This window comes from Spermophilus citellus, assembly GCF_964194105.1.
Source record: "Spermophilus citellus genome assembly, chromosome: 6".
Taxonomy (NCBI): Eukaryota; Metazoa; Chordata; class Mammalia; order Rodentia; family Sciuridae; genus Spermophilus; species Spermophilus citellus.
Genome location: NC_138187.1, coordinates 61352093 through 61378860, shown reverse-complemented (window position 1 = coordinate 61378860; position 26768 = coordinate 61352093). Strand labels below are relative to the sequence as shown.

Genomic DNA, 26768 nt, shown 5'->3' with positions numbered 1-26768 from the left:
ACAGGGATCTCCAAAAAATCTGTGAATTCAGCCTCTCTGATCACTTGCCCTTCTCTCCTCCACAGGAAGGATTACAGTGTCACATGGATGTTCACATGTATAAAATACTATGAGAATGATTTGAACAATGAAAAGCTTTTATAATTAGCTTTTTAAAAGATAAGGCATTCTTTACCTATTCCCCTTTATACCAACACAAAGGACGGTGAACTAGATTTTTCAAAGTGAAATACTGACAAGTAAAAAGTTAAAGATATAAGTTCCATTATCAGTTTTCAATGAAGTAGCTCAGAAATCAATAGCATGGCTTACATTGTTAGTACTCTGTGGAGTGACTTTCTTCACTATAACTCCAAATGTCACCCAGTCCATTTCTTCCAGTTTCTCACTTGCCATCTTTTCCTTTATCTGAGACAGTTTGATTAATTTTCGGCCAGTCATTTTCTTGTTCATTTCTGTGGAGGATACTCTAGGTCGCCTAAGTTAAGAAACCAGCAATAAACAGATTATAATTCTAAAAAGAGATTATCTGGCATCTTAACCAGGTGATAAGAGGAGGTGTTATGGGCACACACCGCTACAGTTTCTCAAGGGGTTAAGTTATATAATATAAACAATACACACATTTTTACAGCAAATAAACAAAAATCAGATAATTTTTAAAGTGAGGTTTGCCTTTCTCCAAATATAGATCTGGGATTTACACAGAATAGGAAAAAAAAAAATCCCAAATCCTTTAAGTGCTAATAAGTTATAATATTCTTTTTAAAATTTTTATAAAACTGAATTGATATTTAAAGCTCATCAGTTCTTCAAGAATTTCACAGTTTCTACAATTTCCAACCAGACTTTTTAAAAAACAAATACTCTAACAACAATAAAGGCTTTTGAATTTAGCTTTGATGAATACATTCTCTTTTTTATGGTATTGAGGATTAAACCCAGGGGTGCTTAACCACTGAACCATATCCAAGCCCTTTTATATATTTTATTTAGAGACAGGATCTTGCTAAGTTGCTTAAGGTCTTGCAAAGTTGATGAGGTGGGCTTTGAATTCTTATTTCCTCCTGTCTCAGTCTCTCAAGTACTTGGGATTATATGCATGGATCACCATGCCCAGCTTGATGAATATATTCTTATTCCTAATCATTAGTCAAAATCTAGTTAATTTTCAAATTGTTCTTCTCTAATAGAATATGAACATCTATTCTGTCTCTGACCATACTATATATTCATATAGAACTCTATTATCCTCATTCACCTATATATCCTAATATATTTTAAAAAATCTATAACCACTAGTACAACAAAAATAAAATGTAGACTAAATTATACCTAAATAAAGATGAAAAAAAACACACCTCAAAATAGTGAATATCCCTGTTCCACCTGTCAATTTCTGATTAAATATATTTCCATTTTCTTCTTAACAGATAAATATTCTTTATTCATCATGAAAACAATAAGTCTTCCTTAAACATCTCATATGCAACTGTCCTGAGTCAAACCAAGTGCTACTGCTGGTCTTAGTGCCAAGTTTTGTTCAGCTCAAGAGCTGTTGGTATTCTGTCAATCTGCTGCGCCAACATGCTACTTCTAGAAGTCTCTGTCTTCTGAGCAGAAGAGCCACCTAGTGGTGCAAATGAGGGAAATAAGAGGATTGTTATACATACTGACCTGAGTCGCAGGCCAGAGAAGGCTTCCACAGAGACCTGCTGAGCTGGTAGTGCTCCAGAATTCCCTGGTGTCCCCAAGCTCTGTTCTCTAGTTATCACACTGGGTTTGTTCCCAGGAACAGTTTGGAGTGGTTGGGAGGGTGCACTTGTCATCCTTGAAAATGAGCTCTTGGCCTCTAGAAAGTTACCTTAAGAATTCAGTAAAAAGAAAGCCATGTGGATAAATGCAAAATTTGTTTTTAGTTTCTTTTTTAATTAACTAATGCAAAACAAACAAAATGAAGCCCACAAGACCATTTTTAACCTACCCTCAAAATCTCTGCAAAACAGTCCAACACAATATAATGGTAGCCACCAGTTACAGGTAGCCACTGATTACTTAAAATGTGACTGAAATAAGTTTCTAATTTAAATAGATACACGTGGCTAGTGGTTACTGTATTAGAATGTGCAGTTCTAAAATACCTATGTAATGATACTTATTGAGTATTCATCATGTACAAGATTTCAGTAGATTCCATTCAGAAGTGAAAGCCTTCCTTTAGGAATAAATAATTAGAGATCTATGCACAGATCAAATTCTAACTTGGGGATATCTAAAGTTAATTTCCCTTTTGATTTTCTTGTTTAATTTCATTCCATTTGTAAGACAGGGGAGAAAAGGGGGACGAGGGTATTCTGATTATTATTTGCATTAAATATCCCTGATGTGGTTACTTTTTACATTTTGGAAGTGTTTGTAATGCTCTCAAAGATCAGAAAGCTTGGGTATATTCCATAATAAAATTTCCCTTGTTATATAAGATTATGTCAAAGGGACTTTGGATCATTGCTCCCAAGCTAGGAGTCAGGACAACTCTAGAATTTTAGAATTAGAAACCATGTCCATGTCCTACCTCCTCAAAACAAATCTTTGAAAACTGCCTAATGAAACATGCTAATAATGCCAAAGATCTCAAGAGAATGGACAATTTTCATGAGTGAATAAACTCAATATAGAACTTGCTATCAAATTAATATGACCACTCCAAGACTGCAACTATTCTCCACTACCACATCATAGGTCAAAGCTATTCAAAAGGGCTTTTGAACAAACATGGCCAATAAATGCTGCTTCATTTAGGCTTCTTTATCTCCAGACCATTTTGTCTCAAGTTTTTTTGAAGAATAATCACTTTGGACAAACTGAAGCAATAAACCAAGACCAATATAGGGTTTATAAATTCTTACCTCAACCCCACAAAGAAGTTTTTTTCCCTAAAGAATAAACATTGGCTTAATACAACCCAGTTTCAAATAAAGCTTTACCATTTTAAGGGCATATATGCCTTACTCCCCCAAGCCTGAAGATTAAATTTCCATTTTCCCAGCATGAGAACTTCATCCACATGTTATACTTACTTCAGTCCAAAGTACAACTTTAAGATTACATGGTTAAAATAATTCAACCTGTTAACTATTCAGTAAGCATTTACTTCATACCTAAGGGTTTTCTAAATACTTTGAGATGTACAAGAAAGGCACAAAATATATCATATGATTTCCATTCCCAAGAAACTTACTTTTCTCAGTGGGGACACAGACAGACCAAAAGACTATAGATAAATAGACAGACAGACAGACACACACACACACATGACAATGCCAAAATACATTTTAAACATAGCGAGAGCAGTGGCAACCAGTGAGGCCTTGAGTATCACACCTGTAGAAGTCTTTGGTTTCCGAGCTACTCGCTTGGTTCTTGGTAGGGCAGGGACATCAAGCTCTGAAGAAAAGCATGTTGATTCTTGAATTCTCTGAACTTTCTTCTCCTTAAGAGGGGGCCGTGGAGACTTACTTTCTTGATTAAAAATAAATTAGAAAAACCAATTTAGGAAGAGGTTCCAAGGCTGTTTTGTTAGGAGTTGAATTCAAAGAATAATGTTACAATTTCTTAAAGACAGAATGCATACTATTATCAGAAGTATAGTCTTATTACCAGGGGATTTATGTGGAAGGGCTGGACTTGAAGGCTGTTTAAGTGATGCTGCTTTTAGCTGTTCCTGTAAGGACTTCATTTGCTCTTGCAACTTCCTTAATTCATCTAGGAAAGAAAAACAGATTTAAGAACAAGGAAGGAAAAAAATGGATACATAAGAAAAATGCTGGCAATACATTGTCCCCCACCCCAAAACCTTGAGACTCTCAATATAACCACATACTTAAATTAAAGCTCATGCTTAAAGAGGTCCCTCAGAGAAATACTTTTCATTTCTAAGCAATTAAGACTCTCATATCTAAGCTAGTTAAGAATTTGTACCACAGATATTATTGATGCATATGTATAGTTAATTTTTAGAAGCAAAGAAATAATTATATAGGGCTGGGGTTGTGGCTCAGTGGTAGAGTACTTGCCTAGCATGCGTGAGGCACTGGGTTTGATCCCTGGCACCACATGAAAGTAAAAACAAATAAAATAAAGGTATTGTGTCCATCTACAAATAAAAAAATATTAAAAAAAGAAATAATTATATTTATTTTGTAAGTTGAAATATCATAGCTAACATAATAAATGCTAGTGCCTGTATTAGAAGAGACAGTAAACCCCAGAACTGTGTTATGACTTAAAAATATGCCAAGAATAAGACAAAGTTATGCCTCAAAGTTTCTGTTTGGGAACAGCCCCCTGCTTACATAGAATGTGTGATACCTTTGTAGTCTTATCCCTGGCTTCAATGCACATAAAGTATGTAATAAGCATGAAAAGAGCCATTCTGTGGAGGATCAATTATGGCTGGCTGACAATGATCCAAGGAGGCCTATGGATGCTGAAACAGACCTTGAGTACCTACTGTCTTAACTACCTACTGAAAATATTTTTATTTTTTACAAAGTTATTTATCTCTACCCTTGAATCAGCAAGTATTTTGATGAAAACTATCTGTTTTGTGGTTTTGGAGTCTGTTGGCAAATGGTTAGAGCACCTTGTAACTCCTGATTGGTTTTCTCTTGACTAGGTGCAGGAGCCAGGAGGACTTTGTTTTCAGTTGTTTGCAATGTAGGAACTTCTTCCTCATCTGTTAAGTCCTCCATGTCCCCAAAGAGAGTGGCCAAATTTTCTTTCTGGTCTTCCATCTTTCCCACTTCATCAACAGCCTCTTCTGTATACGATTCACCATCACCATCAGCATCAAAGAGTTCGTCGAACGTGTCAGGTTTACCATCTTCCTGAGGCAAGGAGTTACTTTCTTCTGAATTACAAGCCCAGGCTGACTCATTTTCCTCCAGCAGAGCCGTCAGCAAAGACAAATCATCTTCCTCCACTGGAGGAAATAAAGGAGGGAAATTAAGCCTACCTGAGAAATTGCTCATGACAAGCATAGTTAAACATTCAACATAACAAAACTATTAAAATCAATTTACAGATTCACCATTTTGCCTGATTCATTGTTGTTCTCCTTGTATCTACATTTCCTGGCCTCAGATACTTCTTAGAAGGCATAAGACCAAGAAAGAAAGGACCAGGATCTGAATAGTGACTACAGAGGCCCAGGCACTGGGCTACATCTTTCTGACCTGTGCTACTTTAACTGATGAGACAACTTTCTGAATGACAACTTCCATGAGATTCAGCCAACAAAAGAATAATTAAAAAACAGTAAACATAGATCCAGGCCTTAGCTGTGTATGCTTCCTTACTTTTTAATTATTTTGAGGTTTTTTTTTTTTTAAATACAGAAAAGTACACTAAAAGTATTCATGTCCCATCATCCAGAATTACCCATCACTAACATTTTTTCTGGCCTTTCAAGTAACACTTAGCAGGGATCTATCATGCCAGATCTTTTCCCAACTTCTTACCACTCCCTACAGCAATCACTTTCATAACTTGGGGGTATCATTTGGCCCACTTCCATACTTTTACATAAATATATAGGTAGTAAGAGTCAATACATGATATTGTTGTCTTAAAAAGAAACATAAATATTTCACACTGTATTTATTACTCGGTATCCACTGGTCATTCTATATTCCTTATAAAATTAAACCAAATCAAAATAGTTCTAGTTTATTTATTTTACTTTTTGTATCATATTCTATAGTAAGGCCGTATCAATAATCCATTTGGCAATAAATAACATTAGGTTATTCCCAATTCTAAAAATGATTCTAAAAAGATATATATATATCTTCTTGCACACATGTGTTTCTTGGAAGTGAATTGCTGGATTGTTGGGAATGTACACTTCCTATTTTAGCAGATACTGCTAAGCTATTCTCAAAGTGGAAGGACACCAGTATCTTGAATTTTTTTTTTTTTTGCCAAAGATGACTTAAAAATTATTGCACTCTTCTGACTGGCATTTCCTGGATTACTGGTGAGGTCAAGAATCTTTTATGATTACTGGCAAGTTGTATTTCTTCTTTCTTAATTAGTTTATTTTCTTTGCTCATTCCCTCTTCCCCACATTTGGGCACTATTCCTTTATAAAATCAGAGGTATTTAGAGCAAAATATCAAGGATATCTGACCGATTGCCCTCATTTGAAAGATAAGGGCTGGAATGGGTAGGAACTTGTTCAGATTCACAGGAGACAGGTCAGTGTGGCTAGTAAGGAGTTCTCTAGATCAACAAACCAACCCCTTCTACCACTCTATACTCTCATAGCAGATGGAAAGAGCAAAGGGCTAGTCTTACATCCTAGAATGTTCTGACAAGCCTAATGGTTAAGAGTCAGATGTCATTTAAAAATTAGTTTCAATTATTGGGTCAACAAAGACTTCAAGACTGTAGCGTGTAGTATGAGAAGAGAGGTGATCCTAGCTCCCTGTGCTTCAGAGAAATTGCAACATCTCTAAATCAAAGCAGAGAGGCCTCTACTACCTCTCATTTCTAGCTGCCAAAGATAGTACATCACAGGAAGAGGGCTTGACTCTTTTTCTTTCTTTTCATTTCTTTTTCTTAGTACTGGAGAATGAACCCAGGTGCATGCTAGGCAAATGCTCCCAGGGGGCTCTATCACTAGCCCTCAAAGACTCTTAATTCCCATGCTTCTCTCACATGTTCTCAAGTTCCCTGACAAAATTTTAACCATGAGTAAGTCCAACGACTACCACCTCTATACTAGCACGCTACCTGGTCAATATTACTGTGAAAAGACATGCTAACATGCTAATTGGCCTACATTTAAATTTATGCCAGCAATAATAAATAGGCATTCAACAATGCTCAAAAAATGCTTCCCCAATACATTTCCTTTCCCTTTCCCTACTTCACACAGCCTTTCCTCAAACCACCTATATCCCCACCTCTCTTTACTTTTTACTTTTGGCTGATGACCTTGATTTATATTTATCTTACTCCCTTGATGAAAAAGTAAGGAGGAACAAGGTTCAACAGTGTATCCCCAGTACCAGTAAACTTTTTATTCTCTCTAGGTTGGCCAAATTGTGAAGCCATGCCAACCAAATTAGTTTTTCCTACTGGATACTATGATTTCTTAGCACATATCCAAGCACCTCTTATTTTCATGTCCACCTCACAGAAAAAGTTATGGTTTGTGTTACATAAACTATTCTATAGTTTAATGATTTTAGGAAAACAAGAAACTATCATCATACAATAGTGCAATGAGTTTCATGTATACCACAGGGTAATGAATTTTAACATTTAGTTTTATAATCTTTTTTTCCTTAAAAAGTATAATAATCTTGATTTTTTTAAAAATCTAATTTCAAACAATGACCTCAAATATGCAACCAGAAAAATAATGCATTTTATTTGTCAAGGTCCCTTTACAATCAACACAAGTCATTTTTATGCTGTTTCAGGCTAAGCTTTGCAAATAAGAAAAATATCTCTTTACTGACTAGTATTGTGCACACATCCATGAAAAAAATGAAAGTTAGAAAGGACTGTTAAGAGTTGGGGATGTAGCTGAGTAGGACAGTGCTTGCCTAGCGTATATGAGGACCTGGGTTCAATCCCCAACATTGAAACAACAACAGAAAAAAACTGTTAAGACGTTTTAACTTTGAGAGATGCTGTCCTTGGGGGTGGGAGATACCCTGGGGATGTGGCTCAGTGGTTAAGCACCTCTGGGTTCAATCCCCCACTATCATCCCCTTCAAAAGAAGAAAGGAAAGTCAGAATTTAAGTCAGATCTAGACTAAGACTAAAACGATTTCAACATATTTCCACATCAAATGCAAGCTCTTGAGGTCTGACTTCCTGGTTCAAATCCCTGATCTGACAGTTTGACCAGTGACAAGTTACTAAACATCCCTGACTTCTTTTCTATAAAATACAGTGGCTATGAAGATTAAGTAAGTTAATATATGTAAGGATCTTAGCAAATGCTTGCCACATTTTAAGTACCTGTCAGCAAGCAGTATTATGAAAGACAATTACAGTTGCCAGAGGGAAAAGAAAAATCTCACCTAGTGAAAACAAATAACATTCAGAGACTAAAATGAGATCTCTTTTGAACCACTGAGATAATATTATGCTCAGGGTAGGAAAGCATTTTCACTATTTTGTAAGTAGAATAACAAGTCCATGCAGGAAAGTGTGGTTTTCCATGAAACAAAGAGAAATTAAGAAAATAACCAGGTCTTACCATCCATGCTGTCAAAAGAACAGTTGTGACCAGGAACTGAAGGAGGATTAGATGGCCAAGAGGATGAGTACTGTAGAATCTTGGCTGTGTGAAATCAACACAAGAAGTCACCTTTGATTCTTTTTGGTCTAACAGTGCATATCCAACAAATCCCATGGGCTATAACCTTAGAATTCATCTAGAATCTGACAATTTCTCATCTTTTCTCTGCCCACAGCCAACACTATCTCCTCTTTACACGTAAACAATCTTCTTTTTCTTGTCTTCACACTATGATTACAGAAATCATACATTGGTGAAATGTAGTAGTTTGTATAATACAAGGTGGTAGAAATGAGACAGACTATGAATAAGAATCATTGAGGCTGGTCTAAATATTAGGGCTGGTATCCCATATTATTTATTATAATGCACACAATGTTGACTTTATCCATAGTAGCTTAGTGTGTAATTACTTAGTTCCAGCCTTTGTCAGAATCTTAATTCAATATTAGTTAGCAAAGCACAGAGGAGCTTTTTAAGATAAAAATATATCATTCTGTGTGCTCTCCTTTTTTTTCATTTAAAGTGACTTATTAAATTGCAAGGTTATTTAGACTTAACTTACGTATATGTCACTTTCACAAGTGCAATGTCAAGATATTGATTATGGTGCTTTCTTTTTATTTATTGAACAAACATTTCCATGTACCCTATAGTGTGTAATGTAGGATGTTATTCACCAGGGAATACAGTGAAGAGTTAGGAGCAAACTTGGTTCACTGCTATAACCAGCACCTGCCTTCTCTCAGAACATACTCACTCTCATATCCAGGGTCATTCAACAAGTATTATGGGTTTTATTGCCAAACTATTGCTCAAATCTTTCAGTTTTCTCCAATCTCACTGACAAAACCCTAAAATGAGCCACTATTAATCTTTTGTCTGGACTATTATGTTAGCTTCCTATATTGGTTTCTTTGCTTCCTACAATCTGTTTTCCATACAACAGTCACCATAATCTTTCCCTAGTAAACATACAAGATCATAGTATTTCCTTAACTGAAATTCTTTAATGGTTTTTCATTGCACTTAAAAACAAAATTTACAAAGCCTGCGAGGCAATGGATACTGTCTCATCTTGTATTTCTACTTCCTCATCTTTTCTGTGTATACCCCATACAACTCTACCCACTTCCCAACCTATGCTCCAGCCAGACAGGCCTGCTTTCAGGCCTCAGGCACTTTTGTTTGGAAAGCTCCGCCGGAGCATCTCATCCTCACTTAACTCTCCATTTTTCTAAGTTTTCCCAGACCAGCCTATCTGCTAAGCTTCCTTCTATATCCCTCTCATCATAAAGGAAAGGAAGATATCCTTTCGCCTGTCTTATGGCACATCATCCATCACCGTGAACTTGTTTGTTCAAACATCTATTTTCCTCCTTAGACCGCAAGCCTCCTCCTAAGGTAGACATCACGTGTCCGGAGGTCGGCAAATGCAGCTTTCAGTACTGGTTAGGAAATTAAATTACTGATTAGACAAACAAAGGAACGAATCAATAATGAACAAAAGGCATTCATTTGGCAAGTATTTTAAAAGGTTACTCTTTAAAAAACAAAACAAAACTGATTTCTTAAGCAGGAGACCCGGCGCCCAGGCGGGTCTTCCCGGCGGTGCCGCACCCTTAGCGCACCCTCCCCAGGCCGGTGCTCAGCAGCTAGCCCCCGCTGCAGCCCGATCCCGGATCTCGCCCACCCAAGCGCCCAGGGTTCTGCGCCTCTCATGCTCAGACTCCTCCAAGTCCTCCCACAGACGCGCAGGGGTCACCGGCACGCCCAGAACCCGCGTTTCTTACCCGGCGCCGGCTACAAGACCCAGTCTACCGCGGAACCCGCCAAAATTAAAACTCGGGCCAGCCCCTGCTTCTGACGTCAGACGCATGCGGCCGCAGAACCGTACTAATTGGCTACGCTAGAGCTCTCCTAGGCGAATACCAGGGGAGCGAGCGAAACATGGCCCCTGCGCAGAGCAATCTGATTTGCTTACGTCACCGGGCGCCCTCTTTGTTGAGGGCACCGGAACTTCCGTGAACTTCTTGGATGGACCCTGTAAAACAGAGTCTGACGCCCCCCAGCGTCAGGATGCCTTTACAGTATTTTTATACGCGGTCCAAACTCATTTCTTCACCGTTTTAAGGACTGAATGATCTAGTTCTTCGCAACTGCATTTTCTCCTTTCCACGAGGTGGAGGCAAAGAATTGCCGCAGAGAAGCCCCGACATTTGCCAAACGCTTACTGCTGCGCTCACAAATTTCCTGTGGGGTAAGTAGATATAGGTCGAAACAAGCTGGTTGATTATCTCACTTAGCTTTGCTGGCCTTATGTCCAGTTGATATTCGAACTCAAAAACAAAAAAATTCTATTTTTGACTGCAACCTTCGGGAAATAACTTTTATTTTTAGGTTTCCTTTCACTATTCGTAAAATGAGGGAAAGGCTAGATGACATTCCTTGACTTACAAACCACTATTCCCAGATAGTTCTAGGTCCACAGGTTTTGAGAATTGTAACAGGTGTCAGAGTTCACAATAACTTGGCAGGAAGCCATATTTTTCACAGAACACTTGGTGTATTTACATTCTAAAAATAGTGTTCAGGGCTGGGGTTGTGTTTGGTCTCAGTGGTAGAGCACTTGCTTAGCATGTGTGAGGCACTGGGTTCGATTCTCAGCACCAAATTGTGGTATATATGTGTATTAAGAATTGTAATGCAAAAAAAAAAAAAAACAGCACATGTATAATGGCATAAAATAAAGTTCATTGACAACTAAAAAAATTTTTAAAAAAGTGTTTGTACATAATATTAAGAATACAGTTTTTAAGTGCAGACTTATCTTCTACATAAGTTCAAAGACTTCCGAGCAGACAAGTTTTTAATGGACCAAAATGATCATGTCTTTTTTTCTCCTGAGGACACTATTCAGGCATGGTATTCCCCCAATGCATTTCATATAAGATGTTATTTTGTCCAATGCATCTACCTTCATTTTAGAACAATTAAAACCAGCTTTAAGATGACTGAAAAACAATCCTGACATCATCTACATGGATTTTTTTCCTCCGTGTATTAATGCTCCACTTATGAGCTCAACCTGGGAGCAATACCTTTTGAGAACTCTGAGTGCTGAAAATTTCACAGTATTGAAGAGACTACAAAAAATCAAATTGAAGAAAGGTGTTTAAATGTATCACTGCTTATCTAATTATAAAAGTTCATCATTGATTTAGTTTTAGCCATCATGTAGAAATTCCTTGACAAATTCTGATTGGTAGTCTAGAGTTGGTTTCTTCACCTTGACTTTTAGGTCCTCTTTGCATCCCATGCTATGCAAGGAGTAGGAAACAGTACCAATCTTTAAGCCCTCAAATCTTACTTGAGTGAGGGAGCAAACCATTCTTATGGGATTTAGAATAGTGGCAATTTTGAGGAAAGAGATGGGAGTGATTTTGAGAAAAAATGAGAGCAGATTTAGGACCCATTGAAAGTGGGGATATTAAAGAAAGAGAGGGTGAGGATGACAGATTTTGGATTTATGCAACTGGGTGTTTTTTGAGGCATTGCAATGAAATAGGGGACACAGGAAAAACATAACATGTTTAGGGGAGTCAATAGATTCTGTTTTCAATTTCATATTGAGATGTATCTAAGATACTGATTAAGAAAGGCCAAATAGTCAGCTTAATCTCCAGTCTGGGGTTCTTGGGAGAGGTTGATGTCTCCTTAGAATAAAAACAGAGGTCCATGAACAATAGTTTTGAGAATCATAAAAAAATACCTAAAAATGAGATCTAAACAGAGTCTATATTACAGGGGTTTTTAATCTTTTGGCGGGTATGTGATATCACAAACCCCTTTGAGAAAATACTGAAAGTGATTCTATTTTTCCTCTTGGAAAAATATACACTCAGAATCTGAAGATTTTGCATAATTTTTCAGGGGTTCACATATTTTACTGAAGTTCATCCATAGACATCTCTCAGATTAAGAGCCTCAGGCATAGAAGGTCAGAACCCTGGGGAGCACAAGAATTTGAGGGGCAAGAAGCAGAGGTAAATAGGAGCAGCCAAAGACAGAAACTGAGCAGGAGCAGCCAGAGGGGTTAGGAAAGTGAATGATCCTATTTTGGGTGTGATGGTGCAGGCTTGTAATCCTAGCAATTTGGGAGGCTGAGGCAGGAATATCAAGGCCAGCCTCAGCAGCTTAGTGAGGACCTGTCTCAAAATAAAAAGGGTTGGGGATGTAGCTAAGTGGTAGCGTGCCTCTAGGTTCAACCTTCATTACTAGAAAAGAGAAAAAAAACCCAAAAAATTGAACTACTCTTATCCCAAGGCCATAGGGCACCCTGACCATGTCCTTTACATGCCCCTGTTCTCTCCCATCCTTCTTCCAGCTGTACCCTTTCTCACAGGGAGATGAGCCCCAGGACCAAGGGAATATACCACCAGGATCATGGGCAACCCCCTGTAATCAAAGCTCTATGTCATAGGCTCCTGGAATTTTCTAACCAATTGATCTAAGCCTGTGTCAAGGGCCTTACTTGGGCCTCAGCCTCTGGTTGTCCTTTCAAGGGCCAATCCTTTGTCTAAGATAGTGGCTGGGGTAGGGGTGCAGGAAGCTTGAATAGCAGGCTGGGTGTCTTGTTGCTTGTGAAAGAGGCACAAAACAAGGTTGGGAGGCCTAAGGCCCACTGTTCATGTGCCATAATTCAGTGTGAAACCCTAGGAGATGGTAAGTTTTAACCATAAATTTTCAAATGGTACACATAGAGTATATAGGCTTCAGTTTATATTCTTGCTCCCAGGTTTTCCCAGTATAAGAGATGGGTCTGCAGAAAATGATGGCATAGAATTCCAAGAAAGGAGACTTTTAGGAAGGAAATGGCTATTGTCAGTGCTATAAAGCAGTGCTTCTTAAAGTCTGGTCCCTGGACCAGCAGCATCACCATTACCTGGGAACTCATTGGAAATCATATGCTTGCCTTTCCTGCGGTGATGATCTCCCCACGAGAACATGCCTCTCACAAAAAAATCTCCTTCATCCCTCTCCAGAAGAGAAGAGGAAACACAAGAAGTGGTTCCTGGTGCAGAGCCCCAATTCCTATTTCATGGATGTGAAGTGCCCAGGATGCTATAAAATCACCACAGTTTTTAACCATGCACAAAGAATAGTTTTTTGTGTTGATTGCTCCACTGTTCTCTGCCAGCCTACAGGAAGAAAAGCAAGACTTACAGAAGGATGTTCCTTCAGGAGGAAGCAGCACTAAAAGCAGCCTGAATCAAGATGAGTGGGAAAACATACCAATAAACACGTTTTGGATATTAAAAAAAAAGAAATCACATGCTTAGGCCTCATATCATATCTGTTAAATAAGAAATGCAAGATAAGACTGGACATTTCTCTGTTCAGCCTCTGTAATATCTTTCTATAGCACTGGTTAGAGTGTATCAGAATCACAGTGAGGGCCTTTTAAAATATATCACAAAACAAGAAAGGGAAACAAAAGAGAAAGGTTAGTCTCCAAAGGGCATAAATGCCATGAGTCCATTATGCTGCTGAAGTTCTCACTCACTGTGTTCAGTTACACAAGCTCTAGCTCATATCTCCTGAATCTTTTCTCTCCCCTACATCCTCACTCTTTAGTCTCTCATCATCTTTCATCTTTAACTATTGCTGATCCATTTCCAGTCTCACACGATTCCTATCTATTTCTCTTGTTGCCTCCATTTATAAAACAATCTTGGCATCGCTTTTCCCTGAAAAAAATCTATCAGTCACCTCTCAGTTCCTATAAATTTCAAACTTATAGACTCAACTTCCACCCACTTTTTCAATAATCTGAACTCTTATCTTTCCCCACTAAAGTAGTCTTTTTTTTCCAACTACACTGAACTATTCCTTCTTCCTCAAGTATTCCAGGCACTGGCATGCCTCAGAGCCATTTACAAGTAAATTCCTCTGCTTGGAATGATTTCAACCATTGGGTCAACATCAACTACTACCTGGTCAGCTTCTACCCATCCATCTAAGCTCTGGCCAAGCATCCCTCCTCTGTGAAACTCCTCTGGATCCCCTGGACTAAACTTTCCTATTTGGTATTTCCTTGAGCTCCACACTGGTCTTGTTCATAGAACTTGCCATGGTGCTCCCTAATTGTTTGTATCTTTTTCTTCCTACTATATTGTGAGCATCTGGAGAGAAGGGAACCATGTCTTGCTCATCTTCCTACATCATCCTCTATTTTCTCTCACTGCTACTGTCTGGCGCACAATGTTTATAGAAAGGAAAAACCAAATAGCACATTTTTTTTTAACAAGTTACTGACCATTTGAGGACAATGTCTGGATTAGAAGATTTTAGGGAGGATCACATGAGAATATCCAGTACATTTTCACACAAAACAGCCATAATAGTCCATTGCTTTATGTAGAAAAGTGTTAGGCAAACACGTGATTCCTATTCCAGGTTTTAACAGTGTAATATGGGAGATATGACAATGCATAAGAGGTAAATAACAACAGGTGACTACCAATTTTGCTAGAGGGGCAGGAACATATAGAGAAAAGGAGGCAGAAACATTAAAGGAAATATGTAGAAACTAATTATCTGGAGGATGATAGACACAGGTCAAAACCTTTTTTATATATATTTTTAGTTATACATGGATGCAATATCCTTATTTTATTTGTTTATTTTTTTTAATGTGGTGCTGAGGATTGAACCCAGTGCCTCACACATGCTAGGCAAGTGCTCTATCACTGAGCAACAACCCCAGCCCCCAAAACCTTTACTTATACATAATAAAAAGACATATTTGAGCAGATGGAAGAGGAAGGTGGATATAGAGAAAAAACATATGTACTAAGTACTGAGACTGCATGCAGCCTTGAAGGTTGCATGATTTTAACTGCCACTTACAACTGTGCAACTTTGGATAAGTTACTCCTCAGTGACTCCACTTACTTCTCTGTTCAGTAGGGATGGTAATTGTTATTTCATAGGACATTTGAAGATATTTAAATGGAAAAACTTGAAAATATACACAATGTGCCCTGTACATGGAAGCATTAAACATGTACTAATTTATATTCTCATTACTCTGTAAGGAGATTAATCAGAAGATTAATCAGAAGGCTTAATCTTCTGATTAAGAAGATGGGTGCTCAGGAACTGAAACGCAAGACACTAGGGGCAAAGAACTTGTTAGAAGGTTGTGACTGTGGGGAGCCATTATGACACATGACTGGGCGACTCCCGGTTTGGGTCTGAGGCGTTCTGGCTGTGTCGGAACTTTCCAGGCCCTCTCCTGATGAGAGAACCCATCTGTGTGGGGGTGTGACTGACCACTGACCCCGGGGGCCCAATCACTGATCCTGATCTTGGAGTGCGGCCCCCCCCTCAACCTTCATTAGATGGAATTCTCCCCTGAATTTCTTGTTCCCAAATAAAAGGCTACTCCCTGGCGTGTTCACTCTCTCTCTCTCCTGCTAGCCCTGAGTAATCCTTGCTGCCCTGCCGGGCGGTTAGAGGTGGGAACCAGAGAGGGGAGCCGTCTCCGACCTGGCAATAGAAATAAGGTAACTGAGTCTATGTGTTTTATTTCGATCTCTGCTAGCTAACTTTTATGCCAAGAACCTCATTAATGAAACCATTGCACTGGCCGCATGGTGGATGTGACAGTCACAACTATGAGAATACAGAGACAGATGGGGAGCAGGTGAAGGTAAACCTATCTGCTTTGGTAACTGACCAGAGGAAAGCACCTGTGGTAGGAAAAGGAGAAGACAATGGCCAGGGTGTTACTACCTGGGGGACTGGCAGAACCATAGAAATACACTAGAAACCTAGAGAGGAGCTTGTTTTGGATAGGCAGAGATGTGGTGTGAATTTCAGCAGGGTCTTTAAATTTGTGACTGAAGCCAGGAGGATATATAGCCAATACCCCAAACTGTATTTGAAACCTTTTAAGTTTAACCTCTTAAACAGTTTGAGGTATTGGCTAGTGAACATAGTTGAGTTCTCTAAGTAGACAGACTAGAAGTGTATTATCTTTGAGTATATTTACCTAACTAATGAGCCAAATAATCAAACCAGTTCTTCTGTCCTGACCCAGGAGGAGGGAATGCTATTCAAAATGAGACCTATTAGAAGTAAGAGCCTGGATGCCCTGCATCCCTCACCTCCCTGTAGGCATCAGTTTATATCTACTTCACATCTCTTATCCTCTGTGGTATAGAATTTTCTACAGTTTTATCTCAAACCTGAATTTGTCCAATGGACTGGACAAAAATGCTTTACTGAGAGAAATGCTATACTTGCTCAGCAGAGACCCTCTACTTAAAGATGTGTGGCCTTTCTGAGAAAGAAGAAAACTAATCTCCTTAATTGTCATAACAGAATATTCTATTTGTTGCTCAAATAGATGTTTATTTCCCTTCAACCAATGCAGCAGTTACTTTAAGCAACAGGGCAGAACCCTCTATCTTATGACTTCAACTGGTGTTTTGCAAAGGGAAACCAATAAAATGTCTAGTTGCCAGGTGTGATGGTGCATTTATAATACCAAGTTTCCAGTACAGTAAAGAGAGAGAGAGAGAGAGAGAGAGAGAGAGAGAGAGAGAGAGAGAGAGAAAAGAAGGAGGAGGAGGAGGAGGAGGAGGAGGAGGAGGAGGAGGAGGAGGAGGAGGTTGTTCAGAGTTCCAATTAATCCATAAGAATATTAAACATATTTCTTCCTTGATTTTGCTGGATAAATAATTGTGTGTGTGTATGTGTGTGTGTGTGTGTGTGTGTGTGTGTGTGTGTGTATGAGAGAGAGAGAGAGAGAGAGAGAGAGAGAGAGAGAGAGAGAGAGATGAAATAACTTTCACCCTTGATTATAGATCCATATATTTAAAAGACAAAATGGCTACAGAAAGTTCACTAAGAGTTCTGGAATCCATGCTTCTTGTATTATATACTTCATATTTCTAATTAGTTAGTTAAAAAAAAATCAACAATGAAAAACATTTTCCTGAGAAGAGTACACAATTTATCTCAATAATTTTTTTTAAGCCATGAACCATGTAAGTCAAAGGATGTCAAAGAAAATGCTAAATTTATATTTCATCTGCCTTTCATAGCAAAGTAATTTGGGTATTTTTTGTTGTTTCATTAAAGCATATGGAGATTGGTCCATATACTTGATTCCTGTTTCACTTAAAAGCTGCACTAGGTGTCATATCAGATTTCCACCACTGATTTAATGATGGAACAGTAAGTTTGATTTTGTATTAAAAACAATCCCAAGTTATCCCTTTCATTAGAGTCAAATGGAATTCTTAGCCAATCTTCACAACAATCTTGATTTTCTGATGCACACAATGAATTTTAGGATGTTCATACTAAATAATCTTTTAGTTCAAAGTTATTTTTTCATTAAAATTGGTGTCAGTTTTTAGAACAGCTTTAGGATTATAGAAAAATTGAGTGGAATGAACAGAGAGTTCTATATAGCTGCTTCAAACAGTTTCTACTATTATTAATATCTTGTAATAATAATACATGTGGGACATTTGTTATAACTGATAAACCAATATTGATACATTAACTATATAGTCCATATGTTATGTTAGACTTCATATATTCATCATCACTGTATCATAAGAATACTTTCACTGCCCTAAAAGTCTCCCGGCTTCACCTATTCAGCCTTTTCTCCTCCCAATCCTGGAAACCACTGATCTTTTTTCTCACTTCCATAATTTTGCTCAAACCAGAGTGTCATATAGTCGGAATTATAAGCTTATAGTTTTTTTTTAAGACAGCTTCTTTCACTTAGCAGTTTGCACGTTAAGGTACCTTCATATATATATATAATTTTGTGGCCTGCTATCTCATTTCTTTTTTTTAATATTTTTTTTTGTTGTAGTTGGACATAATAACTTTATTTTATTTATATGTGGTGCTGAGGATCAAACCCAGGGCCTTGCACGTGCGAGGCGAGCACTCTACCACTGATCCATAACCCCAGCCCCATCATTTCTTTTTATTATTGAATAATAGTTCATTGTATGGATGTGCCACTATTTGCTCATCCCTCCATATATTGAAGGTTATCATGGTTGCTTCCAAGTTTTGGCAATTACAAATAAAATGGCTATAAACATTCATGTACAGAATTTAGTGGCTGTAAGTTTTCAATTCATTTGGGTAAATACCAAGGAGAATAACTGTGTAAAGTAAGTCAGGTTTGTTTTGTAAGAAATTGCCAAACTGTCTTCTACAGTTGCTATACATTTTTCATTCCCATCAGCACTGAGAGTTCCAGTTGCTCCACATCCTCACCAGCATTTACAGTTGTTAGTGTTTTGGATGTTAGCTATTCTAGTAACTGTGCAGTGGTATCTCATTGCTGATGTTTTTTATTTTGTTTTTGTTTTTGTGGTACTAGAGATTAAACCTTGTGTCACTCTACGTGGAGCTACATCCTTAATTCTTTTTGTATTTTGAGACAAGGCTTCAAATAATAAGTTTCTAGGGCTGCCTTCAAACTTCTGCTCCTCCTGCCTTTGCCTTCCAAATATCTGGGATTACAGGCATGTGCACTGTGCCTGCCTCATTTGCAATTCTTCAATAACATGTGATGTTGATATGCCTGATTTCCAGCTCTATATCTTGTTTGGTGAGATATCTGTTCATATCTTTTGCCTGTTTTAAGATTTGACTGTTTTCTAAATTTTAAGGGTTCGCCGTATATTGTAGATAGCAGCTCTTTATGGAAATGTGGTCACTAAAGACTTTCTTTCAGTCCGTGACTTTTTTTAAATAATCTTTTTTAATCCTTTATTTAATTTATTTATTTTTATGTGGTGTTGAGGATTGAACTCAGTGTCATGGTAGACAAGCACACTATCACTGAGCTACAAACTCCAGCCCCAGCTTTAATTTTTATGAAAAATGTAAGGTCTATGTCTAGATTCTTCCTCTTCTTTGCCTCCTCCTCTTTTTTTGCATGCATATGAACAGTTGTGCCAGACACATTTATTGAAACAAACTTCTTCATTGAATTTCACTTATTCCTTTTTCAAAAATTAATTGATTATATTTGTGTGAATCCATTTCTGGGCTTTCTGTTCCATTGATCAATTGGTCTGGGTTTTTTGTTGTTATTGTTTGTTTGTTTTTTGTTCTTTTGTTTTGCAGTGTGAGAGATCAAATTTGGGGTGATACACATACTAAGCAAGTGCTATATCCTCAGTTCCTCTTCTGTTTTTATGCCAACATCACACCATCTTGGTTACTATAGCTTTCTAGTAAGTCTTGAGGTCAGTAGTATCAGTGTTTTTACTTTATTCCTCTTCAATACTACATTAGCCATACTCTTCTCTTTCCCTATAAAATTTAGCTTGTTAATATCCATAAAATAACTTGTTGGGACTTTTAATAGAGATTACATTGAATCTACACATCAAATTGGAAGAACTGACATTTTTAGAATATTGAATCTTCCTGTCCATGAACATGATCTCTCTTCATTTATTAGAATTTTTTTCCATCACAGTTTTATGGTTTTCCTCATAGGTTTTGTGTATATTTTACTAGGTTTATACCTACATCTTCCATTTTGTGTGTGTGTGCGTGCGCATGCTGCGCTAATGTAAGTGGTACTGTGTTTTTAAATTTCAAATGAGCATTCCTCATTGCTGGTATGCTAAAATTGGTAATTTGCCTCTGCTTTCTTAATCTGGCTATCGGTTTACCAATTTTGTTGATTATTTCAAAGAACCAGACTGGTTTTATCAATTTTCCTCTATTGATTTCCTAGTTTCAATTTCATTGCTTTCCACTTTTTTCCCTCCTCAGGGAGAGAAGCTAAGGGTTTTTACCTACTTGTCCTGCACTGAATTGGGGGAGAGTATTATGGTAACTGAGTGTAATTTCTGCTATAATTTTTTTCTTTTCTTCTGCTTATTTTGCATTTAATTTATTATTTTTTTTTAGTCTCCTAAGTGGAAACTTACTGATTTTAGATACTTATTCTTTTCTATATGCCCAATCAATGCTACAAATTTCCCTCTCGGCACTACTTTCTCTATATATCTTGAATTTTGACAAAATGTACTTTCATCTAGTTTAAAATATTTTAAAGTTTCACAAGGAAAAATGGGGGCATGCCTGTAATCTCAGTAATTTAGAAGGCTGAGGCTGGAGTATCACAAGTTTGAGGCCAGCCTCAGCATCTTAGTAAGACCCTTAGCAACTTAGTGAGAACTGTCTTAAAGTAAAAAATAAAAAGGACTGAGGGTGTAGCTCAGTAGAAAAGTACCCCTGCTTTCAAATCCCCAATAGCAGAAAAAAAATAATTGATTTCAGTTCAGACTTTTTGTGTTGTTTTGGAGATGAGTGATGACTTCCAAGTTCCTCACATGCCAAACTGGATCAAAGTTATTTTTAAATATAATAGTTGATAATTTAATATTATTAAATGATTTAGTTATCTGATTTTCATTAGTTCATTAATATTTCTTAGTTCCCATATTTCTATTGTTCCCATTTAACAAGACTTAAGAATAAAGCAAGGTATGCCTTAAAAAAGGGACCAAGAGCCTGATGCAGTAGCACATGCCTGAAATCCCAGCAGCTTGAAAGGCTAAGGCAAAAACATGTTCAAAGCCAAGCTCAGCAACTTAGCGAGGCCCTGAGCAACTCAGCAAGACCCTGTCTCTAAATAATATATTAAAAGGGATGAGGATGAGGCTCAGTGGTTAAACACTCCTGGGTTCAATCCCGGTATTAAAAGAAAAGAAAAGAAAAGAAAAGAAAGAAAGAAAGTAAGAAAAAGAAAAGGGGCCATAATGCCTATAAGAGAGATGATGACATCATCAAGATGGCAGCATAGGAAGCCTCAAGCCCTCCCTCCCCCCAGAGAGATGCTGACTTAACAATACATATATCAATTCCTTTTGTGAGAAATCAAGAAGATAGTTAAGAGGTTCTTATACCTGAAGTGAGTATAAAACAAACATGTAGGCAAATTTGTGGCACTCTATTGCTAGACAGAGTACCTTCCCCTGACTTAGTGTAACATGATCAAGAGAAAACTCCCAGCTTCTGAGTTCTCCCTGGGGTGGCAAAGAGGAGACTGAATACACCCAATATGCAAACTTTCCAAAGGTTTGCCTGAGGGACTGGTTTCTATCTTGTCTCAAGCCCAATACTGAGAGTGGTGGGGGGCAGGTCTGGATGGACAAGATAGGACACACAGGACATATAACACGACAGGAGGCTGAGAACTTCTGAGAACAAAGAAGATCTGGATTAGCATACACTCAGTTAGCATAGTACTTTCCCCCTATTCAGTGCAGGACAAGTAGGTGAAAACCCTTAGCTCTCAGCTTCTCTCCCTGAGAAGGGAAAAAAGTGGAGCATGCATTCAGTTTTTAGTTAGAGCTGCCCAAGAGACTAGTTTTTGTCTTGCCTGGTCAGAGTGCTGTACAGAAACTTGTATATTACAGATGGGGGTGGGGGTGGAGTGGGGTTCTAACAATGAGAGTTGAGTGGCTTGCTGCTGCTGTAGAGGATCTATATCACAGTAGACACAGGCCAGTACATGTTGGGAGCCCCTCCTTTGGGAGGAGAAGAGAAGAGTGAAGCACGTGTCCATTGTTCCATCTTTGCTATCATATGATCTAGTTCTCTTGTGTATAGGTAGTTATAAGAGAGAGTTCTACTCCCATATTCATTGTAGCATCACTCATAGTAGCTGAGAGGTAAAACACCTGAATGTCCATAAGTAGATGAATATATAATGAAAATGTGATGTACATATACAAAGAAATATTACGCAACCTTAAGAAGAAAATCCTGCTATATATAACAACATGGATGAACTTTGAGGACATTGCTAAGTGAAATAAGCCAATCACAGAGCAACAAATACTGCATGATACTCTTATGTAAAGTATTTACAATAATCAAAATCGTAATCAAAATCATAGACACAGAAGGTAGAATGGTGGTTGCCAGAGGCTGGGACGGGGGAAAATGGGAATTGTTGTTTATAGGTACAGAGTGTTAGTCATGCAACATAAAAAGTTCTAGAGATATTCTGACAGTAATGTGCCTATAGTTAGCAATACTTAGAAATTTGTTAAGGGTAGACACCATTCTTTGTGTTTTCATCCATCCACACACAAGATTTCTATGAGGAGTAATTAACTGTTAATATGGAATAAAGCATTTGAAGAGATATCAGAATAAATAAATTAGATAAGACATACACAGAGCTTACATGTTATTTACTAAACTGGTTGATTCCCTTAAAACAGCCTTAATGTTTTTTTAAAATATACAACGCATTATTTATTACAGTCACTATAAATTTTGTATCATATATCACTAAAGCTTATTCCTCAAAATTGGTATTTTGTTCCCTGTGATCAACATCTCCATTTTCCCTACCTAACCCCCTCCCCATCCACTAGTAACCACCATTCTATTCTCAACTTCCAAGAGTTCCACTTTATAGATTTCACATATGAGTAATACCATATGGTATTTGTCTTTCTGTGTCTGGCTTATTTCAATTAACATAACGTCCTCCAGGTTCATCCATGTTATTGCAAATGACAGGTCTTCCCTCTTTTTAAAGGCTGAATAGTATTTTCATTGTGTATATACACCACATTTTCTTTATTCATTCATCTAATGAGGGACGCCTAGCGTGCTTCAATGTCTTAGCTACTATGAATAATGCTGTAATGAACACAGGATACAGATAACTCTTCAACGACCTTAATTTAATGCAACCATAAGAACTTGCCTTCATTTGTAATACTTTTAGTTATCAAGCAAATGATTTGGTCATAAGCTTAAGAAGCTCATTCATATGGTTATTTTAGAGTTTAGATCTCCTGGATATCTATATTTGAACAAAGTAAAAGAATATCCACAATAACTTAAACATGAAACCATTTTGTTTTCTTTTCTATTTAGGATTCTATTGAAATCTATTTTATCCAGTATAAAAGGATAAAAACATTTATATTAGAAACTATAAAGAAGTAAAGAAAATTTTCATTATAATTTTAGAAATGTCTCTAACAAACATTCTCCCTGGGATGTATGTATGATAATCTTTTAATCTAGATTAATAAGGTATACAGTGTATTCTTATTCTCTTGGCATGAAGATAACTGTAATTTGCATAAAATGTTCTTTTGGCATGAATTAACTATTTTGATTCATATTTAAATACGCATAAATGCATACATGCATATACATATGTATGTAATCAAGTTTGTCTAGGAGATATGGTAAATACAAAAGAGATCTTTTAGTTTTCTCTTAAATGTTTTAGGAACTGGATACATAAAGATATTGTTAACTTCTATGGCTTGTGAAGTACTAGTTAGTAAACTACAGGTCTAAAATAAGGCAAATCCCTATCTGTTCACCTTCTTAGTAAGAATAACTCTCTAATTCAAACATGTGTTGGTCTCAACAAAAGGATCTTGCTCATCTTTATCAAATTAATAAAATATATCTTACTAAGTAAGCTTATATTAAGCTAAATGAGCTTAATACAGAAAATGCATCCTATGAAATCAATCATATATGAACAATGTAAAAGATTCATAAACAAAATTTTATTTTTCAATTAACACTGTGAATGATAAGAAATCTAGTGAACTTAATCCCAGTGACTCAGGAGGCTGAGGCAAGAGGATGGCAAATTCTAGGCTAGACTGTGAATATTAGCGAGACCATCTCAAAAAAAAAAAGTGGGGTTAGGGGAAGTGGGGCATGATGTAGCTTAGTGCTAGAGTGACCCTGAATCCCATCCCAAGTTTCCTTTTCTAACACATATGGAGAGAGAAAAAAGAGAAATCCAAGGAACTTAATGTCATGTATGCCAACATTTTTTGACTTGTCCTAATATTAACTGAAAGCTCACCATACTAGATAAAAAGTGGTATGTCACAACTTTGGCTACAATAAAACTACAACATATACAAAAACACATAAACCCAAAAGATCCAGTTTCAAAAGACAAATAATAACAATAATTTGCTTTAAAACTATTTCAAAGACATTTTTCCTGATTAAATCTGTGACCAATTCATTTTTTTCTGCCTCCTTAAAAGATTCTTAAATTTATCAGTGAAGTTTCTTATAATTCCCTGAGCCCTGTCACATTACATCTCATGCTATTTAACTGTATGAACAGTGTATTTGCCCACATGAACAGAACATAAAAACTACTGAATTATCAGAAGGGCAGTGGTTAAGGATTCCATTTTGTGAGCTCATGGAAATCCACAAAGTGTTCTCTTAGAATTGATACATCTTTTTTTTTCCCTCCTAAAACAAGCATAATGAGGCAAAATATTTGAGTGAAAACAAATAAGACAAAACTACAAGTCTTGGAGGAAAAAGCTGACATTTACCAACAGTTTGGGGGAAGGTGAAACATCAACACTTAAATGATGCAGTCCATCACATGAATCTGTAATGTATCTATGTCAGGCAGAACTTCTCCACACTTGGGACAGGAATGAATTGGAATACTCTGTGATTGCTCTTGCTGCCAGTTCCTATCCTCAGCTCCTGGGAATAAGCAGGAAATGAAAAGTTTCATTAGTTCCACCTTGAAAAGAACTTCTGCTTGATTTTAATAGCTTGGTTAATTTGGTCATCTGTTAAACTTGATAATCAATACCCAGTGGGATACCATTCCCAGTCCTTTTTATTTTTTTTAATTCAAGACAGAGTCTTGCTGAGTTGCTGAGGGTCTGGCTAAGTTGCTGAGGACTGGCTTTGAACTTAGGATCCTCCTGCCTCAGCCTCCAAAGTAGTTAGGAGGTGTACATCACCACACTCTTTAATGGAAGACATCATTGTATGCACAGAGAAATCTCCACAGATAGTATCTGCTACTTTTCTATTTTTCAGGATTTAAACTGTATTCCAGGTGTGAGTCTTTGTAAAGACATAGTTTCAGTTCTAGGTACAGGACAATATAGGTTCTGGATAGAAGCAAAAGAGGGAGAGCAAATGAAGGAAGGAATCATGAGAGTATGGGAGGGGTCTCCTGCAACAGTATGCACCTTTTTAGAAGCAAAACACTCACTCCCATTTATTCAGCAGATATTTGTAAGCCCTCACGGATGTGCAGGGTACTGACAAGGTGGGGAAGCCAGGTAAGAGAAGGGGCAGTGGTGGTGTGGAAGGGGGAGAGTGTTAGGCACTGTGGGGTTGGGTAGGAGTAAGAAAAGAGCCCCGGGCTGGGGATGTGGCTCAAGCGGTAGCACGCTTGCCTGGCATGCGTGCGGTCCAGGTTCGATCCTCAGCACCACATACAAAGAAAGATGTTGTGTCCGCCAAAAACTAAAAAATAAATATTAAAATTCTCTCTCTCTTTAAAAAAAAAAGAAAGAAAGAAAAGAGCCCCAATGCAGAAAGGCCTCCTGGATGAGTAACCTATGAGAAGAGCCTTGGAAAGAATATGAATTGCCCAAGGAAAGTCAGTGAAGAGAAACAACTGAAGAATGAATCCTGTTATTGCCCCCATTTCTGAGTTAGGTTGAGGTTGAAACCTAAATCAGAGAATGTCTGAAACAAGCTCTTACTTTGGGGAGGTCCTAGATCAATACAAACTGTGATCATTGCTGAAATTTACTTCTGTCTCCTGGGCATCTCTCTGGCCTGACCTTTCTGGACCAGAGCAAATCATTTTATATTTTTAGAGTCTCAGCCCATACTTTGGTTCATCCCCCAAACTTTGTTTTTGGATCTTTACCATTGTTATTTGCTTCAAAATACATTACTGAATTCAATAACATGTAAGACTTTCAGACAAAAAATAAACTTAAGAAACTTTCTATTTTCTTTACATTTTTTCAGTGCTGAGACCCAGACCCAGGTCTTTGCATACTGGGCGAGTGCTTTACTAGTGAACTACATCCCCGGCCCAAGAAGCATATTTTACTATTGTATTCATCATAAAGTATGATTTTTGAAGCAGGGCTTTCTAATTGTCTCATTGCTTGAGATTAAGGGTCAACAAACTTCTGTAAAGGACCAAAAAGAAAATATTATATAGGCCTTGCAAATCATAAATAAAATCTCTGCCACTGTAACATGAAAGCAGCCAAAGACAGGATGCAAACAAAAGGGCATGATTACATCCCAATTACATTGATTTGTAGGATGCTGGGTTCGATCCTTGGCACCACATAAAAATTAAAAAAAAATAAAGATGTTTGTCCACTGAAAACTAAAAAAATAAATATTAAAAAATTCTCTCTCTCTCTCTTTAAAAGGAAAAAAAAAAAGATGACAGGCCAGATTTGGCCTGTGGGTTGTAGTCTGTCATTGGCATTGTTGGTTCTGCATTGTTGCTTCCATGTGTGCTTTTTTTTGGTGCTATAGCAGCCTGCTCAAGGTTCCCTCTGCCTCCTGCCTCTCCAAT

General features: G+C 37.5%; 2 protein-coding genes, 1 long non-coding RNA gene and 1 pseudogene across 6 annotated transcripts in view; 2 read left to right on the top strand and 2 right to left on the bottom strand.

Annotated features, from left to right (window-relative positions):
• Positions 1–10205, bottom strand: part of MCM10 (minichromosome maintenance 10 replication initiation factor) — a 34694-nt gene extending 24489 nt beyond the window's left edge. Inside the window, exons 1-7 of the mRNA XM_081297108.1 lie at positions 10114–10205; positions 8279–8362; positions 4643–4981; positions 3658–3762; positions 3382–3519; positions 1678–1864; positions 313–478 (exon numbers count right to left, since the gene is read on the bottom strand). Coding sequence (XP_081153234.1) covers positions 313–478; positions 1678–1864; positions 3382–3519; positions 3658–3762; positions 4643–4981; positions 8279–8285 — 942 coding nt within the window. The 5' untranslated portion in view covers positions 8286–8362; positions 10114–10205. The remainder of the gene's footprint in view (positions 1–312; positions 479–1677; positions 1865–3381; positions 3520–3657; positions 3763–4642; positions 4982–8278; positions 8363–10113) is intronic.
• A 125-nt stretch (positions 10206–10330) lies between these two features.
• LOC308650792 lies at positions 10331–26178 on the top strand. The gene is made up of 2 exons (XR_014022415.1): positions 10331–10580; positions 25734–26178. It is a non-coding gene; the product is annotated as an uncharacterized lncRNA (long non-coding RNA).
• LOC308650791 (small ribosomal subunit protein eS27-like) lies at positions 13328–15891 on the top strand (annotated as a pseudogene). The gene has a single exon. The product of its transcript is annotated as a small ribosomal subunit protein eS27-like (transcript).
• OPTN (optineurin) overlaps positions 24527–26768 on the bottom strand; it is a 40041-nt gene continuing 37799 nt past the window's right edge. For all 3 annotated transcript variants that reach the window (XM_081297111.1, XM_081297109.1, XM_081297110.1), the window contains one exon: positions 24527–24904. In XM_081297111.1, the coding sequence (XP_081153237.1) occupies positions 24777–24904 (128 nt within the window). In that variant the 3' untranslated portion in view covers positions 24527–24776. The remainder of the gene's footprint in view (positions 24905–26768) is intronic.